The sequence below is a fragment of the Somniosus microcephalus genome, chromosome 11 (genome assembly GCF_052327205.1).
Source record: "Somniosus microcephalus isolate GS21.2 chromosome 11, FLI_Smic_1.0, whole genome shotgun sequence".
NCBI lineage: Eukaryota > Metazoa > Chordata > Chondrichthyes > Squaliformes > Somniosidae > Somniosus > Somniosus microcephalus.
The window spans coordinates 18791564-18811688 of NC_140997.1; the positions used below are offsets into that span (position 1 = coordinate 18791564).

Sequence of the window (20125 nt, forward strand, 5' to 3'; positions counted from 1 at the left end):
TCACTTTACATGCTTGACATCATTAGCAAGAAATTAAAATGCTCCAATTGTCCCTCTTCTACTGGGACTGGAATATAGTTGCCCCAGTAGAACATTTCTTACCAGCAGCGAACTCCTCCACACTTCAAATCAGATATTTTATTTAATGGGGAGGGGAGGGATGAAAAATTCCACTCCGAACCCCTCAGGCGATTGAAAGCCGGTCAGGAGATCACACAGACCATGCGTACGAGGTACAAAGTGAAAGTGCTTTACACTGTCACTGCAGTCACATTGTCTGCTCTTCCCCTACCCACCCCCACTGAAATCAGCCGGCCCAGCATTTATTCTTCACTCGCTCGCTCGCACACACAGTTTAGCACAATATCCAGAGTGGCAGATCCTTGCTTTCTGACAAAAATCAAACCTTTATCCATCATCTCTATTTGCTTGCATGGAAATGCGACACATTGTAAACAGATGACTTTACACATGTAATACTTTCGGATGCATTTACACGATAACGAGGGGCTTCACTTGGCGCTGATGCTGCGGTTACAGTGCAAGCGCAGCCTGAATCTGGTTTTGGGCCAGACATGATGGAACAAAAGTGGCGTGAGAGTCCCCGGAGGAGGTGGTCTCACTCCACTCCACTCCAGAAGCTGGTTCGGGCATTCACACCTGATGCGCAGTCCAAGTTGTGCAAAGTGCTTTGGGCTTTGCACTCTCACTAAACTTGTGGAGTGTGAATGCAATGATGCACATTAGAGTTCTGCTCTTTATACCCACTTAAAGCAGGGATTCGGTTGAAGTCTTTTTTAGCTCATGTTCAATCGTACTTCATTTACCCTGGTTTCAGTGTAATCAGCAAAGAATCTGGAAAATCAGCCAAGCAAACACGGATGGAGTTCAGGAGACGTAGTTTGGGCACAAACAAGCGACAGTCAGTTTGTCGACCAGTTGTGGGAGTTGCACCAAGGGGCCTCAGTAGTAGTAGTGTGTGTAGTGTGTGTTTTGGGGGACCCAGGACAGGGTTAATTATCCTTCATCTTGCGCTCCTTTTTAGCCCTGGCTGCCATGACGGGAAAGAAGAGACTCGGAAGCAAGGTTCGCAAGTAAACTGCGGCGGTGGGCAGTAACCCCGCTAACAGGACATCCTTCTTCCTCCGGCAAACCGCCGTGAGAACGGCTTTGGCAACAGCACGAGGATCGTCGCCTTCCGCTGTTGTCTTGTCCATCACTGGTTTAAAGAGAACAAAAATAGGTCAATAGAATGGGCCTGTTCACCAATCCCGCAACACTTCACAGACAGTTTTCCCAAACCCTCGAGCAACAAGAAGCCTAAGTGTCGGGCTGAGTCTCAAAGCACCGGACACCACCGAGGTTGGAGAGAGTAGGAAAGAAGAGGAGGTCGATCAAGAAGTAGGAAAAGGACAGACACAGTTACAAATGGGAAGTTACCTTTTCATGTCTCTCAGAAACAAACAATGCTCTTCCACCCTCCATAAACTTGAGCTCATCCAAAACTCTGCTGCACGAATCCCAACTCGCACCAAGTCCCGTTCACCCATCACCCCCTGTGCTCACTGTCCCGTGTCCCAACTCGCACCGAGTCCCGTTCACCCATCACCCCCTGTGCTCACTGCCCCGTGTCCTAACTCGCACCCAGTCCCGTTCACCCATCACCCCCTGTGCTCACTGCCCCGTGTCCCAACTCGCACCGAGTCCCGTTCACCCATCACCCCGTGCTCACTGCCCCGTGTCCTAACTCGCACCGAGTCCCGTTCACCCATCACCCCCTGTGCTCACTGCCCCGTGTCCCAACTCGCACCCAGTCCCGTTCACCCATCACTCCGTGCTCACTGCCACGTGTCCCAACTCGCACCAAGTCCCGTTCACCCATCGCCCCCTGTGCTCGCTGTCCCGTGTCCCAACTCGCACCCAGTCCCGTTCACCCATCACCCCGTGCTCATTGACCCGTGTCCTAAGTCGCACCAAGTCCCGTTCACCCATCACCCCGTCCAGTGTCCCAACTCGCACCCAGTCCCGTTCACCCATCACCCCCTGTGCTCATTGACCCGTGTCCTAACTCGCACCCAGTCCCGTTCACCCATCACCCCGTGCTCACTGCCCCATGTCCCAACTCGCACCCAGTCCCGTTCACCCATCACCCCGTGTCCTAACTCGCACCAAGTCCCGTTCACCCATCACCCCGTGCTCACTGCCCCGTGTCCTAACTCGCACCCATTCCCGTTCACCCATCACCCCGTGCTCACTGCCCCGTGTCCTAACTCGCACCCAGTCCCGTTCACCCATCACCCCGTGCTCATTGACCCGTGTCCTAACTCACACCCAGTCCCGTTCACCCATCGCCCCCTGTGCTCACTGCCCCGTGTCCCAACTCGCACCGAGTCCCGTTCACCCATCACCCCGTGCTCACTGCCCCGTGTCCCAACTCGCACCAAGTCCCGTTCACCCATCACCCCGTGCTCACTGCCCCGTGTCCCAACTCGCACCCAGTCCCGTTCACCCATCACTCCCTGTGCTCACTGCCACGTGTCCCAACTCGCACCAAGTCCCGTTCACCCATCACCCCGTGCTCACTGCCCCGTGTCCCAACTCGCACCCAGTCCCGTTCACCCATCACCCCGTGCTCATTGACCCGTGTCCTAACTCGCACCAAGTCCCGTTCACCCATCACCCCCTGTGCTCACTGCCCCGTGTCCTAACTCACACCCAGTCCCGTTCACCCATCACTCCCTGTGCACACTGTCCCGTGTCCTAACTCACACCCAGTCCCGTTCACCCATCACCCCGTGCTCACTGCCCCGTGTCCTAACTCACACCCAGTCCCGTTCACCCATCACCCCCTGTGCTCACTGCCCCGTGTCCTAACTCGCACCCAGTCCCGTTCACCCATCACCCCGTGCTCACTGCCCCGTGTCCTAACTCGCACCCAGTCCCGTTCACCCATCACCCCCTGTGCTCACTGTCCCGTGTCCCAACTCGCACCGAGTCCCGTTCACCCATCACCCCCTGTGCTCACTGCCCCGTGTCCCAACTCGCACCGAGTCCCGTTCACCCATCACCCCGTGCTCACTGCCCCGTGTCCTAACTCGCACCGAGTCCCGTTCACCCATCACCCCCTGTGCTCACTGCCCCGTGTCCCAACTCGCACCCAGTCCCGTTCACCCATCACTCCGTGCTCACTGCCACGTGTCCCAACTCGCACCAAGTCCCGTTCACCCATCGCCCCCTGTGCTCGCTGTCCCGTGTCCCAACTCGCACCCAGTCCCGTTCACCCATCACCCCGTGCTCATTGACCCGTGTCCTAAGTCGCACCAAGTCCCGTTCACCCATCACCCCGTCCAGTGTCCCAACTCGCACCCAGTCCCGTTCACCCATCACCCCCTGTGCTCATTGACCCGTGTCCTAACTCGCACCCAGTCCCGTTCACCCATCACCCCGTGCTCACTGACCCATGTCCCAACTCGCACCCAGTCCCGTTCACCCATCACCCCGTGTCCTAACTCGCACCAAGTCCCGTTCACCCATCACCCCGTGCTCACTGCCCCGTGTCCTAACTCGCACCCATTCCTGTTCACCCATCACCCCGTGCTCACTGCCCCGTGTCCTAACTCGCACCCAGTCCCGTTCACCCATCACCCCGTGCTCATTGACCCGTGTCCTAACTCACACCCAGTCCCGTTCACCCATCGCCCCCTGTGCTCACTGCCCCGTGTCCCAACTCGCACCGAGTCCCGTTCACCCATCACCCCGTGCTCACTGCCCCGTGTCCCAACTCGCACCAAGTCCCGTTCACCCATCACCCCGTGCTCACTGCCCCGTGTCCCAACTCGCACCCAGTCCCGTTCACCCATCACTCCCTGTGCTCACTGCCACGTGTCCTAACTCGCACCCATTCCCGTTCACCCATCACCCCGTGCTCACTGCCCCGTGTCCCAACTCGCACCAAGTCCCGTTCACCCATCACCCCGTGCTCACTGCCCCGTGTCCTAACTCGCACCCATTCCCGTTCACCCATCACCCCGTGCTCACTGCCCCGTGTCCCAACTCGCACCGAGTCCCGTTCACCCATCACCCCGTGCTCACTGCCCCGTGTCCCAACTCGCACCAAGTCCCGTTCACCCATCACCCCGTGCTCACTGCCCCGTGTCCCAACTCGCACCCAGTCCCGTTCACCCATCACTCCCTGTGCTCACTGCCACGTGTCCCAACTCGCACCAAGTCCCGTTCACCCATCACCCCGTGCTCACTGCCCCGTGTCCCAACTCGCACCCAGTCCCGTTCACCCATCACCCCGTGCTCATTGACCCGTGTCCTAACTCGCACCAAGTCCCGTTCACCCATCACCCCCTGTGCTCACTGCCCCGTGTCCTAACTCACACCCAGTCCCGTTCACCCATCACTCCCTGTGCACACTGTCCCGTGTCCTAACTCACACCCAGTCCCGTTCACCCATCACCCCGTGCTCACTGCCCCGTGTCCTAACTCACACCCAGTCCCGTTCACCCATCACCCCCTGTGCTCACTGCCCCGTGTCCTAACTCGCACCCAGTCCCGTTCACCCATCACCCCGTGCTCGCTGCCCCGTGTCCCAACTCGCACCCAGTCCCGTTCACCCATCACTCCCGTGCTCACTACCCCGTGTCCCAACTCGCACCAAGTCACGTTCACCCATCACCCCGTGCTCGCTGCCCCGTGTCCCAACTCGCACCAAGTCCCGTTCACCCATCACCCCCTGTGCTCACTGCCCCGTGTCCCAACTCGCACCAAGTCCCGTTCACCCATCACCCCGTGCTCGCTGCCCCGTGTCCTAACTCGCACCCAGTCCCGTTCACCCATCACTCCCCTGTGCTCACTGCCCCGTGTCCCAACTCGCACCAAGTCCCGTTCACCCATCACCCCCTGTGCTCGCTGACCTACATTGGGCTCCCGGAGCAGCAATACCTCCATTTTCAAATTCTCATCCTCGTGTTCAAATGCCTCCATGGCCTCACCCCTCCCTATCTCTGTAAACTCCTCCAGCCCTACAACCCGCCGAGATCTCTGCGTTCCTCCAATTCTGGCCTCTTGTGCATCCCTGCTTTTCAGCGCACCACCACTGGTGGCCGTGCCTTCAGCTGCCTGGGCCCTAAGCTCTGGAATTCCCTCCCTAAACAACTTCTCTCCTCCTTTAAGACTCTCCTTAAAACCTACTTCTTTGATCAAGCTTTTGGCCACCTGCCCTAATGCCTCCTTCTTTGGCTCGGTGTCAATTTCTGTCTGATAACGCTCCTGTGAAGTGCCATGGGATGTTTTACTACGTTAAAGGTGCTGTATAAATACAAGTTGTGGCTGCTTCACATACAATGAGTTGCCTTGAAAAGCAGTAGCTTTTGCGCAGGGAAATGTGGCTGACATCTTGCGCATCAGTCTCATTCCCACAAACAGCAAATGAGATGTATGACCAGTAAATCCCCTCACTCTCTCTCTCTCCAGTAAGCCATTTAATTGACTCTTAGACCCATTTATACTGTCATACTCATACCAATAATGGTGTTATAGACATTGGCACTGACTTATCAGTAAATGAGAGATCCCCACACTACACAGTGATTAAAAACGTACCGCCATACTTGGATCCATTGCCAGTCACTGCGTTCAGGGAAAGGTTGGTGCGGATATATCCTGGACTGACTACGGTCACCTGAACTCCGCACTGCTCCACCTCTGCGCGCAGGCAGTCAAAAAAGGCTTGGGTGGCGTGTTTAGATGCTGCGTCTGGAACGACAATCCAATTAGGAACATTTTGATTCCTCACAATCCAGCAATTTGACAAAAAGGAAAAAAATGTAGGTGTAACCTTAAAATAGTCCCCCCTGACTAAGGGCGCCGATTAGAATGCATTAAGTCAGAACAGTATAGAATGGTGAACCTTTTGATACAATCTAAATTTTAATGCAGAGTTAAGATTTTTCCAGTGGAAGCAATGGGCCAGATTTTGCTGAAAAATTAATGGCGTGTGAACGATGCACTGCGTTACTAATGTGCAAATCGGCCAGCTGCTTGTGGCGAGGAAGGGATACGCTGATAATAGGGGACTTCAACTATCCTAATATAGACTGGGATAGTAACAGTGTAAAGGGCAGAGAGGGGGAAGAATTTCTGAAGTGTGTTCAGGAGAACTTTCTTGATCAGTACGTTTCCAGCCCAACGAGGGAGGAGGCATTGCTGGAGCTGGTTGTGGGGAATGAGGTGGGTCAAGTAGAGCAAGTGTCAGTAGGGGAACATTTAGGGAAGAGTGATCACAGTATCATAAGGTTTAGATTAGCTATGGAAAAGGACAGGGTGCAATCTAGAGTAAAAATACTTAATTGGAGGAAGGGAAATTTCAGTGGGTTGAGAACGGATCTGGCCCAGGATGTACATTGGAATCAAAGATTGGCAGGCAAAACTGGAATTGAACAATGGGCTGCCTTTAAAGAGGAGATGGTTCGGGTACAGTCGAAGTACATTCCCACGAGGGGGAAAGGTAGGGCAACCAAAGCCAGAGCTCCCTGGCTGACAAAAGAGATAGAGAGTAAGATGAAGCAGAAAAAGGTTGACAGATGTCAGGTTGAGAATACAAGTGAGAACCAGGCTGAATATAGAAAGTTCAGAGGGGAAGTGAAAACGGAAATAAGAGGGGCAAAGAGAGGGTATGAGAATAGATTGGCAGCTAACATAAAAAGGAATCCAAAAGTCTTCTATAGGCATACAAATAGTAAACGGGTAGTAAGAGGAGGGGCGGGGCCAATTAGGGACCAAAATGGAGACCTACGCATGGAGGTAGATGGCATGGCTGAGGTACTAAATGAGTACTTTGCATCTTTACCAAGGAAGAAGATGCTGCCAAAGTCAGTGAAAGAGGAGGTAGTTGAGATACTGGATCGGATAAAAATTGATATGGAGGAGGTACTGGAAAGGCTTGCTGTACTTAAAGTAGATAAGTCACCAGGACCAGACGAGATGTATCCTAGGATGCTGAGAGAGGTAAGGGTGGAAATTGTGGAGGTACTGGCCATAATCTTCCAATCCTCTATAGATACAGGGCTGGTGCCAGAGCACTGGAGAATTGCAAATGTTACACCCTTGTTCAAAAAAGGGTGCAAGGATAAACCCAGCAACTACAGGCCAGTCAGTTTAACCGCGGTAGTGGGAAAGCCTTTAGAAACGATAATCGGGGACAAAGTTAACCGTCACCTGGACAAGTGTGGATTAATTAAGGAAAGCCAGCACGGATTTGTTAAAGGCAAATCGTGCTTAACTAACTTGATCGAGTTTTTTGATGAGGTAACAGAGAGAGGGTTGATGAGGGCAATGCGGTTGACGTGGTGTACATGGACTTCCTAAAGGCGTTTGATAAAGTGCCACATAATAGGCTTGCCAGCAAAGTTGAAACCCATGGAATAAAAGGGATAGTGGCAGCATGGATACGAAATTGGCTAAGTGACAGGAAACAGAGACTAGTGGTGAACTGTTGTTTATCGGACTGAAGAAAGGTATACAGTGGTGTTCCCCAGGGGTCGGTACTAGGACCACTGCTTTTTTTATTGATATATATTAACGGCTTAGACTTGGGTGTACAGGGCACAATTTCAAAATTTGCAGATGACACAAAACTTGGAAATATAGTGAACAGTGAGGAGGATAGTGATAGACTTCAAGAGGACATAAACAGGCTGGTGGAATGGGTGGACACGTGGCAGATGAAATTTAATGCAGAAAAGCATTGGTAGGAAAAACGAGGAGAGGACATATAAACTAAAGGGTACAATTCTAAAGGGAGTGCATAAACAGAGACCTGGGGGTATATGTGCACAAATCGTTGAAGGTGGCAGGGCAGGTTGAGAAAATGGTTCAAAAAGCATATGGGATCCTGGGCTTCATAAATGGAGGCATAGAGTACAAAAGCAAGGAAGTTATGAAGAACCTTTATAAAACATTGGTTCGGCCTCAACTGGAGTATAGAATCATAGAAAGTTACAGCACGGAAGGAGGCCATTTCGGCCCATCGTGTCCGCGCCGGCCAACAAAGAGCTATCCAGTCTAATCCCACGTCCCAGCTCTTGGTCCGTAGCCCTGCAGGTTACAGCATCCCAAGTGCACATCCAAGTACTTTATCAATGTGGTTCGGGTTCCTGCCTCGACCACCCTTTCAGGCAGTGAGTTCCAGACCCCCACAACCCTCTGGGTGAAGAAATTTCCCCTCAAATCCCCTCTAAACCTTCCCCCAATTACTTTAAATCTGTGCCCCCTGGTTTTTGAACCCTCTGCTAAGGGAAATAGGTCCTTTCTATCCACTCTATCTAGGCCCCTCATAATTTTATACATCTCAATAAGATCTCCCCTTCAGCCTCCTCTGTTCCAAGGAAAACAGACCCAGCCTATCCAGTCTTTCCTCATAGCTAAGATTCTCTACTCCCAGCAACATCCTTGTAAATCTCCTCTGTACCCTCTCTAGTGCAATCACATCTTTCCTGTAATGTGGTGACCAGAACTGCACGCAGTACTCTAGCTGAGGCCTAACCAGTGTTTTGTACAGTTGAAGCATAACCTCCCTGCTCTTGTATTCTATGCCACGGCTAATAAAGGCAAGCATTCCGTATGCCTTCTTAACCACCTTATCTACTTGGCCTGCTACCTTCAGGGACCTGTGGACATGCACTCCAAGGTCCCTTTGTTCCTCTACACTACTCAGTGTCCTACCATTTAATGTGTATTCCCTTTCCTTGTTAGCCCTCCCCAAATGCATTACCTCACACTTCTCGAGATTGAATTCTATTTGCCACTGTTCTGCCCACCTGACCAATTTATTGATATCTTCCTGCAGTCTACAGCTTCCTTCTTCAGTATCAACCATACAGCCGATTTTAGTATCATCTGCAAACTTCTTAATCATACCCCCTATATTCAAGTCTAGATCATTGATATATACCACAAAAAGCAAGGGACCTAGTACTGAGCCCTGCGGAACCCCACTAAAAACAGCCTTCCAGTCACACAAACACCCATCAACCATTACCCTCTGCTTCCTGCCTCCGAGCCAGTTTTGAATCCAACTTGACACTTTGTCCTGGATCCCATGGGCTTTTAACCTCGTGACCAGTCTGCCATGTGGAACCTTATCAAAAGCCTTGCTAAAGTCCATCTACACTACATCAAACGCCCTACCCTCATCTACCACCCTCGTTACCGCCTCAAAAAATTCAATCAAGTTTGTCAGACACGACCTTCCCTTAACAAATCCGTGCTGACTATCCTTGATTAATCCGTGTCTTTCTAAATGAAGATTTATCCTGTCCTTCAGAATTCTTTCCAATAATTATCCCACCACTGAGGTTAAGCTGACTGGCCTGTAATTACTCGGTCTATCCTTTTCTCCCTTTTTAAACAAGGGTACCACGTTAGCAGTCCTCCAGTCCTTCAGCACCACACCTGAAGCCAGAGAGGATTGGAAAATGATGGTCAGGGCCTCTGCTATTTCCTCTTTTGCTTCGCTTAACAGCCTGCGATACATTTCATCCGGGCCTGGGGACTTATCCACTTTTAAAGCTGCTAAACCCCTTAATACTTCCTCTCTCACTATGTTTATTTCATCTAATATTTCACACTCCTCCGATAGCAATGTCTGCTTCGTCCCTCTCCTTTGTGAAAACAGACGCAAAGTATTCATTAAGAACCCTACCGACGTCTCCTGCCTCCACACACAGATTACCCTCATGATCTCTAATAGGCCCTACCCTTTCTTTAGTTATCCTCTTACTCTTAATATATTTATAAAACATCTTTGGGTTTTCCCAATAATTTTTCATGCTCTCTCTTTGCTTTCCTAATATTCTTTTTAATTGGACCCCTGCACTTTCTGTACTCCTCTAAAGATTCTGCAGTATTTAGCCCTCGGTATCTGTCATGCACCTCCCTTTTTTTCCTTTATCCTACCCTGTATGAGTATTGTGTCCAATTCTGGGCACCGCACTTCAGGATGTGAAGGCCTTAGAGAGGGTGCAGAAAAGATTTACAAGAATGGTTCCAGGGATGAGGGACTTCAGCTACGTGAATAGACTGGAGAAGCTGGGGTTGTTCTCATGAGGGGTCTAGACAGAGAGAGAAACTGTTCCCATTGGCAGAAGAGTTGAGAACCAGAGGAGACAGATTTAAGGTGATTGGCAGAAGAATCAAAGGCAACATGAGGGAAAACTTTTTTATGCAGCGAGTGGTTAGGATCTGGAATGCACTGCCTGAAAGGGTGTTGGAGGCGGACTCAATTGTGGATTTCAAAAGGGAATTGGATAAGTACCTGAAGGAAAACTTTTTGTAGGGCTACGGGGAAAGGGCGGGGGAGTGGGACTAACTGAAGTGCTCCTGCAGAGAGCCGGCACGGGCTCGACAGGCCGAATGGCCTCCTTCTGCGTTGCAACCATTCTACGATAATTGCGAATCGCCATAAGTTCCTGGCCGATTTGCACCACTCTGCTGTTAGCTTCATGAAAATGGCAGCTCGCCCTCAACCTCCCCGTGAGTTTCATGAAGTTGCTACATTTACGCATTAATTGGCCATTAAACGTGCCATAGAAAGCTAAGTCTAGTAATTAATAGCGCAAGTACCCTTTCAACGACGTGATAATTGTTAACAACTGCCAATCAACCTATTCTGGCCCAGAAAGTGAACAAAAATAAGCGTGGAGTCTCATTCCTTCAGGTTGTGAATTGTTTTAGGAGATTTCAAAGATGTCAAATTTAATTTTGTTCTTAGCTTTCCTTTGTCTCTTTTTTTTCTCTCCACCTCGATCCAATCTTTATTTCTCTTTCTGTACCTGATTTGACTCTAATTCACCCTATTTCCTTCTCCATCTGTTTCTTTCCCAATCCTTAAATCTCATTGGTTAAGGAGATGCACTCTTTGTCCTGTTATCCACCAAGGTCCCAGGTGCCGTTGCCCTCACCGTGCCGTTATCGGCTCGCACTTCCAGCAAGTTACGGTGGTTGGGCTGAAACGTGTCAAAAAGAGTCTAACGGGGCATGCTGAGATGCCCCACTCCAGGAAAATCCGGCTTGGAATATATCCTTCCTTTGCAAACGCACCAATAATGGAGAGGTATTGGCCACATCCATGGAGAATGCACACACCATTAACTTAGCTGTACCTGAATTGACATTGAATTCACCCTCCTTCTCAGTCCTTCCTGTTTATTTCTCAATCCTTTAACTTCATTGGTTAAGGGGATAGACCATTGGTCCCGTAGTTTACCAAGGTCCCAGGTGCCCCGTTATCAGCTCGCACTTCCAGCAACTTTGTGGGCAACATTTTTTAAACCTAAACGTGCACGAACAAGTCTAATGGGGCAGGCTGCGAGAATCCCCTGCTCCAGTAAATTCTGGCCCAACGTATATATCAGGGCCAGATGTGATCCGGTTACTGTGTATACATTGCCCAATTATACTGGTGATTGAAGTAGACATGAAACAGTAAATGACAATTGCTTCACGATACTTACATGCAGATCGAAATGGAATTGCTATTTTCCCTTGGACGCTGCTAATGGCTACGACGTGCCCACTTCTTCTCTGTACCATGGAGGGCAGGATGGCTGCAATGTTAAGTGATTGACATAAGAGTTAAAGCGTTTCATTACGGTGTAGTGTGGCATATTCCTTACGCACTTCGCGCTGGTCGAGCTGTTTCCCAGTCAGCAACTGTTGGCAGTGAATCCAACACAACTGTCAGTGCTTCGCTATGCACATCCTGATATGTCAAACATATAGACCGAGCAAAGCGACCCTCGATATCAGCAGTTACACGAGCCAGCATGAAGAGAAAATAGAACCAGCCCACGGTATGTATTGCAACTTTGGTTCCGATGATGGTTAGAAACTTCCTGAGCAGCTGCCCCAATGCTAAAGTGACTTCGCCCTGTGTGTAGATGAGTCCTACGGACCAGTTAGCTTCAGTCTCCAGTCTGTGTTGAGTTAGCAAGTCCCAGCCAGGCAGTGGTAGGGGCGTTACAACTAGCCCCTATCCCCAAGCACAGGGAGGGGAATATTACAGGAAGGATGTGACTGCACTAGAGCGGGTACAGAGGAGATTTGCGAGGATGTTGCCTGGGCTGGGGAATTTTAGCTATGAGGAAAGGTTGGATAGGCTGGGGTTGTTTTCTTTGGAACAGAGGAGGCTGAGGGGAGATTTAATTGAGATGTATAAAATTATGAGGGACCTAGATAGAGTGGATAGGAAGCACCTATTTCCCTTCGCAGAGAGCTCAATAACCAGGGGAGCATAGAATTAAAGTAATTGGTCGAAGGATTAGTGGGGAGTTGAGGAGAACTTTTTCACCCAGAGGGTGGTGGGGGGTCTGGAACTCACTGCCTGAATGGGTGGTAGAGCCAGAGACCCTCATTGCATTTAAAAAGTACTTGGATATGCACTTGAAGTGCCGTAACCTACAGGGCTACAGACCGAGAGCTGGAAAGTGGGATTAGGCTGGATAGCTCTTTGTCGGCCGGCACAGACACGATGGGCCGAATGGCCTCCTTCTGTGCCGTAAACTTCTATGATTCTATGATTAACCAGGGTTCCTGCTCCCGATGACTCGTGCTGGGAAATGTGTATTTGTGGAGTAGGGCGAGGGCAGGATTGGGATGCTTCTTCACGGTCTAACAGCTTCCTCACATTCACCGTCAAGGCTAAGATATGGGTAATAGCCAAATTAGGTGAAACGCCAGAGCCGCAGCGGCGGCAGAGCGGACCGGCGAGAGGCGGCACCAACTCAGCACCGGCAGAACTTTCAAAGAGTGATGTCAGAAGTCAAAAGTGACGTCGGCACAAGGGGAGGGAGCTGATTGGCGAGTATCTGGCAAGTGTTTTTACTTGGCTTTCTTAAAGTTTTTAAGTTTATTCCGGCTAGGTTAGTAAATTAGAGGTTAATTAGAGGTATGGCAGGGCAGCTCACACCTGGGGAATGCACATCCTGTGCCATGTGGGAAGTCCTGGACACCTCCCGTGGTCTGGACAACCACACGTGCGGGAAGTGTCGCCAGCTCCAGCAGCTCGAGCACCGGGTTACGGAGCTTAAGCGGCGGTTGCAGTCACTGCTGTGCATCCGCGAGGCTGAGAGCTACGTGGATAGCACATTTCGGGAGGTGGTCACGCCGCAGCTTAAGAGTGTGCAGGCAGAGAGCGATTGGGTGACCGTCAGACAGAAGAGGAGCAGCAGGCAGATAGTGCAGGAGTCCCCTGAGCCCATCTTGCTCACCAACCAATATTCGGTGCTGAGTACTGGTGAGGGTGATGGTTCATCTGGGGAGTGCAGCCAGAGCCAAGTCCATAGCACCATTGAAGGTTCAGCTGCACAGGCAGGGGGGGGGGAAAGAGGAGAGGGAGAGCAATAGTGATAGGGGATTCGATAGTTAGGGGTGCAGACAGGTGTTTCTGCGGCCACAGACATGACTCCAGGATGGTATGTTGCCTCCCTGGTTCCAGGGTCAAGGATGTCACTGAATGGCTGCAGGGCATTCTGAGGGGGGAGGGTGAACAGCCAGAGGTCGTGGTCCATATCGGTACCAACGACATAGGTAGGAAGAGGGATGAGGTCCTGCAGGCAGAGTTTAGGGAGATAGGAAAGAGGTTAAAAAGCAGCACCTGAAAGGTAGTAACTACCAGTGCCATGTGCTAGTGAGTTCAGAAATAGGAAGATAGAGCAGATGAATGCGTGGCTGGAGAGATGGTGTAGGGGGGAGGGCTTTAGATTCCTGAGGAATTGGAACCTCTACAAGCCAGATGGGTTGCACCTCAATGGGAACGGGACCAATATCCTCGCAGGAGGGTTTGCTCATGCTGTTGGGAAGGGTTTAAACTAGCTTGGCCGGGGGATGGGAAACTAAGTATAGAGTCAGGTAGGAAGGGAAGAAAACCTGGAATTGGAAAACAAAAACGTAGACAGTAAATTGGAAGGACAGAGGAACCAAGGGCTAGATAGTAGTCAACAAGGAGGTTTGCCTGTACTAAATGGTATATACTTCAATGCAAGGAGTATAGCGAACAAGGCAGGTGAGCTGAGGGCACAGGTAGATACTTGGGACTATGATATTATAGCTATTACAGAGACTTGGCTGAAAGAGGGGCAGGTATGGCAGCTCAACATTCCTGGTTACAGGATTTTCAGATGGGATAGAGAGGGAGGTAAAAAGGGAAGTGGGGTCGCGATATTGATTAAAGAAACTATTACAGCCGTGAGGAGGGATGATATGTTGGAGGGATCCTCAAACGAGGCCATATGGGTCGAATTGAAAAACAAAAAAGGGGCGATCACACTGCTGGGGGTGTACTACAGACCCCCAAACAGTGAGAGGGAGATAGAAGAACAAATATGTAGACAAATTTCTGAAGTGCAAAAACTATAGGGCAGTAATAGTAGGGGATTTCAACTACCCCAATATTAACTGGGATAAAATTAGTGTGAAGGGTATAGAGGGTGCAGAATTCCTAAAACGTATCCAGGAGAACTTTTTTAGCCAGTATGTAGCAAGCCCAACAAGGGAGGGGGCGGTTCTGGACTTAGTTTTAGGGAATGAAGCTGGGCAGGTAGAAGGCGTATCAGTGGGGGAGCAGTTTGGTGCTAGTGACCATAATTCTGTTAGATTTAAGGTAGTTATGGAAAAGAACAAGGATAGACCAGGAATAAAAATTCTAAATTGGGGAAAAGCAAATTTTGCTAAGCTCAGAGGGGATTTAGCCATAGTGGACTGGAAACAGCTACTTGAATGTAAATCAGTGTCAGAGCAGTGGGAGGCATTCAAGGAGGAGATCCGGAGGGTGCAGACCAAATATTATGTGCCCTTAAAGAAAAAAGGTGGGACTAACAAATTTAGAGCCCCCTGGATATCCAGAGACATACAGGGTAGGATAAAGAAAAAAAGGGAGGCATATGACAGATACCGAGGGCTAAATACTGCAGAATCTTTAGAGGAGTACAGAAAGTGCAGGGGTGCAATTAGGAAAGGATATTAGGAAAGCAAAGAGAGAGCATGAAAAATTCTTGGCAAGTAAAATCAAGGAAAACCCAAAGATGTTTTATAAATATATTAAGAGTAAGAGGATAACTAAAGAAAGGGTAGGGCCTATTACAGATCATGAGGGTAATCTGTGTGTGGAGGCGGGAGATGTCGGAAGGGTTCTTAATGAATACTTTGCCTCTGTTTTCACAAAGGAGAGGGGCGAAGCAGACATTGCTATCGGGGGGTGGGGGGAGAGGACTGTGAAATATTAGATGAAATAAACATAGTGAGAGAGGAAGTATTAAGGGGTTTAGCAGCTTTAAAAATGGATAAATCCCCAGGCCAGGATGAAATGTATCCCAGGCTGTTAAGCGAAGCAAAAGAGGAAATAGCAGAGGCCCTGACCATCATTTTCCAATCCTCTCTGGCTTCAGGTGTGGCGCCGGAGGACTGCTAATGTGGTACCCTTGTTTAAAAAGGGAGAAAAGGATAGACCGAGTAATTACAGGCCAGTCAGCCTAACCTCGGTGGTGGGAAAATTATTGGAAAGAATTCTGAAGGACAGGATAAATCTTCATTTAGAAAGACACGGATTATCAAGGATAGTCAGCATGGATTTGTTAAGGGAAGGTCGTGTCTGACAAACTTGATTGAATTTTTTGAGGAGGTAACAAGGAGGGTAGATGAGGGTAGTGAGTTTGATGTAGTGTATATGGACTTTAGCAAGGCTTTTGATAAGGTTCCACATGGCAGACTGGTCACAAAGTTAAAAGCCCATGTGATCCAGGGCAAAGTGTCAAGTTGGATTCAAAACTGGCTCGGAGACAGGAAGCAGAGGGTAATGGTTGATGGGTGTTTGTGTGACTGGAAATCTGTTTCCAGTGGGGTTCCGCAGGGCTCAGTACTAGGTCCCTTGCTTTTTGTGGTATATATCAATGATCTAGACTTGAATATAAGGGGTATGATTAAGAAATTTGCAGATGATACTAAAATCGGCTGTGTGGTTGATACTGAAGAAGGAAGCTGTAGACTGCAGGAAGATATCAATAAATTGGTCAGGTGGGCAGAACAGTGGCAAATGGAATTCAATCTGGAGAAGTGAGAGGTAACGCATTTGGGGAGGGCCAACAAGGAAAGGGAATACACATTAAATGGTAGGATACTGAGTAGTGTAGAGGAACAAAGGGACCTTGGAGTGCATGTCCACAGATCCCTAAAGGTAGCAGGCCAAGTAGATAAGGTGGTTAAGAAGGCATACGGAATACTTGCCTTTATTAGCCGTGGCATAGAATACAAGAGCAGGGCGGTTATGCTTTAACTGTATAAAACACTAGTTAGGCCTCAGCTAGAGTACTGCGTGCAGTTCTGGTCACCACATTACAGGAAAGATGTGATTGCACTAGAGAGGGTGCAGAGGAGAATTACAAGGATGTTGCCGGGAGTAGAGAATCTTAGCTATGAGGAAAGACTGGGTCTGTTTTCCTTGGAACAGAGGAGGCTGAGGGGAGACCTTATTGAGGTGTATAAAATTATGAGGGGCATAGATAAAGTGGATAGAAAGGACCTATTTCCCTTAGCAGAGGGGTCAAAAACCAGGGGGCACAGATTTAAAGTAATTGGGAGAAAGTTTAGAGGGGATTTGAGGGGAAATGTCTTCACCCAGAGGGTTGTGGGGGTCTGGAACTCACTGCCTGAAAGGGTGGTAGAGGCAGAAACCCTAACCACATTTAAAAAGTACTTGATGTGCACTTGGGATGCTGTAACCTGCAGGGCTACGGACCTAGAGCTGGGAAGTGGGATTAGGCTGGATAGCTCTTTGTTGGCCGGCGTGGACACAATGGGCTGAAATGGCCTCCTTCCGTGCTGTAACTTTCTATGATTCAATGACTCTATGACAGGGACCTGAGGAAGCCAATGGGAAAGAACATTGGGCGCGGTGTAACACGAGCTGCCGATTCACTGCCACCACCGAAGGCCAATTATCACCCGCAAAATGTTTTTAAAAAGAGTAAAGCTCCCGAGCTTCGCTCCAGCAGGTCGACACATCGTCTGAAACAACAGAAAACGCTGGAAAAACTCAGCAGGCCAGGCAACATCCGTGGAGAGAGAAATAGAGTCAACGTTTCAGGTCGAAACCCTTCTTCAGAACTGAGAAAAAAGGCAGGAAATGAAACAGATTAAAAGGCCAGTTTGGGGGCTGGGAAATGGGGGAGGGGATGAAAGAAGAGACATTAAGAGATATTCAAGGTGAGACGAGATGGTAATAGGACAGGTAAAGAGACAAAAGACGGCTCTGGATGAAGTGTGAAATGCGCTGGCAGAATGAAAAAGGAAAAGGCACAAACCAAAGGTGTGGATAAAATATATATAAAAATGTAATAGGGGCTGAGGTTATGATCTGAAATTGTTGAACTCGAGAGAGAGTCCGGAAGGCTGTAAAGTGCCTAATCGGAAGATGAGGTGCTGTTCCTCGAGCATCATCTGAGCCTTTCCAAGAGGCTGCTCATCGACCACTCCATGGGATCTATTGTTGTTTAACAATCAAAACCAAAGAATCCATCAAAAAAAGATTGCTGCTCAACTTTCTAGAGGTTATCCAAACTTCGACAGAGGTGCCACAAAAGTGAAGCAATTAATCCCATTTTAATATTTGGGGAACCAGAAATGTCTTGTTCCTGCTGCTTGATCGCCATCTAGTGGTCACCAGAATAAGACAGCAGCACTCGGCTGCTGCGAGGGATCGGAAGTTTCCAATGGGTTATTCATTTTTTTCTCTCTCCCTGCTCTCCTGACCCTGTGCTGAAGTACAGTTCCCCAGGTAGCGGAAAGGATGCTTGCTCGATTGCTCGTTCAAGTGTGAGACTAGACAGTGACTGTGGGTGGTTATCCGAGTGTGGAGGGAAAGCCAGCCAAGCCCAATCCCATCTTCACCAGACAGGTGCGCCACACCTGCCTTTCGCAGCAGGAGTCGGTGCCTGGTAATCAGGAGCAGGAACCCTGGCGGATTCCCACCCCCTTCCGCTACACTGGGGCTCAGCAGCCAATTCATAAAGAAAGAACTTGCATTGATACAGCGCTCTTCACAACCTCAGGACATCCCAAAGCGCTTTACAGCCAATTAAGTACTTTTTTTGAAGTGTGGTCACTGTTGCAATGTGGGAAACGCGGCAGCCAATTTGCGCACAGCAAGCTCCCACAAACAGCAATGTGATAAAGTACGGATAATCTGTTTTGAGGGATGTTGATCCAGGGATAACTCCCCTGCTCTTCTATCGAAATAGTGCCACGGGATCTTTTACGTCCACCCGAGGGGGCAGACGGGGGCCTCGGTTTAACGTCTCATCCGAAAGACGGCACCTCTGACAGTGCAGCGCTCCCTCAGTACGCCACATGAAAGGCACTATATAAATGTAAGACCTTTTTTCTGCCTTCTCTTCACACTGCCGGTTCCTGATTTCAGCCCTCCCCTTAATGAGGGGGAGGGGGCTGTCACAGCACAAAGCACTTCCCCACACTGAGGGAGTGGACCTCACCCCAGGTCACTTTCATGTATCTCCTCCTGATTGGTTATAGAGCAGCGCTGGCAGAGAAGTGACAAGAAACAACCCTCCAGCCTCCGAGTGTGCAGCCTTGGGGTTGGGGCGGGCGGACCTAGAAGTCAGGAACAGTAAAAACCCACGGAAATACACAACAAAAAGCCAACAGTGAGATACCTTTTGTTAATGCAACTTGTCCGAAATAGTTGATATTCATCACGTTCTTATCAACGCTAACGGCCGTATCCAGGATGTTGCCTCGGTAACTGATCCCTGCATTGTTTATTAGTACATCCACTTGGCCAAAGCAATCGAGAATCTCTTGTGCGCTGCTGGCCACTGTGTCCAAGTCCGCTAGGTCAAAGGTCACCACCTGAGGTGTGTGCGTCTGTAAACAGAACCCAAGCGCAGTGTGAGAATCAAACCGCGCAGTGATTGTCGTGTTCATTATATGTAACTGGGAATGGCGGGAACTCTCACGAGGTGTTCTGTCTGGGCTGCAATGTCCAAACCATCATCAACACCTTCACCAAAGTGTACGAGAGCATAGGCCTTACACTAAACAGCCGTAAGACAAAGGTCTTCTACCAACCTGCCCCCGCCACACAGTACTGCCCCCCGATTATCAAAATCCACGACAAGGCCTTGGACAACGTGGACCACTTTCTATACCTCGGGAGCCTACTGTCAACAAGGGCAGACATCGATGACGAAGTCCAACACTGCCTTCAGTGTGCCAGTGCAGCCTTCGGTCGCCTGAGGAAGAGTGTTTGAAGACCAGGACCTCAAACCCGGCACTAAGCTCATGCTCTACAGAGCAGTAGTGATACCCGCCCTGCTGTATGCCTCAGAGACATGGGCCATGTACAGCAGGCACCTCAAAGCACTGGAGAGGTACCACCAACGCTGCCTCCGCAAGATCCTGCAAATCCATTGGCAGGATAGGCGCACCAACGTCAGTGTTCTTGCTCAGGCCAACATCCCCAGCATCGAAGCTTTGACCATGCTCGACCAGCTCCGATGGACAGGTCACATCATCTACATGCCCAATACGAGACTCTCAAAACAAGCACTCTACTCGGAGCTCCAACACAGCAAGAGAGCCCCAGGTGGGCAGAGGAAACATTTCAAGGACACCCTCAAAGCCTCCTTGAAAAAGTGTAACATCCCCACCGACACCTGGGAATCCCTGGCCCAAGACCGCACAAAGTGGAGGAGAAGCATCCGGGAAGGTGCCGAACACCTCGAGTCTCTTCGCCGGGAGCAAGCGGAAGCCAAGCGCAGGCAGCGCAAGTCAACCCAAGCATCCAACCCACCCGCCCCTTCAACCACCGTCTGCCCCACCTGTGACAGAGGCTGTAGGCCCCGCATTGGACTCATCAGTCACCTGAGAACTCATTTTTAATGTGGAAGCAAGTCATCCTCGGTTCCGAGGGACTGCCTAAGAAGAAGAATGGGGATGGGACAGTGCTCCCTCACCACGAGCCAAGTGCTGCAGAATACCCGAGAGAAGAGTAAATAATGCTTGGCACTAATAGTTGCCAGCTTTTAACTTTTGCCTGAACCCCGAGACT

General features: G+C 49.9%; 1 protein-coding gene across 9 annotated transcripts in view; it reads right to left on the reverse strand.

The window, feature by feature from the left end:
* Window positions 1-387: 387 nt before the first annotated feature.
* Window positions 388-20125, reverse strand: part of dhrs7b (dehydrogenase/reductase (SDR family) member 7B) — a 37580-nt gene continuing 17842 nt past the window's right edge. For all 9 annotated transcript variants that reach the window (XM_086000273.1, XM_086000279.1, XM_086000280.1 and 6 more), the window contains 4 exons: window positions 18729-18939; window positions 11520-11612; window positions 5611-5763; window positions 388-1219 (listed from right to left, as the gene is read on the reverse strand). In XM_086000273.1, the coding sequence (XP_085856399.1) occupies window positions 1014-1219; window positions 5611-5763; window positions 11520-11612; window positions 18729-18939 (663 nt within the window). In that variant the 3' untranslated portion in view covers window positions 388-1013. The remainder of the gene's footprint in view (window positions 1220-5610; window positions 5764-11519; window positions 11613-18728; window positions 18940-20125) is intronic.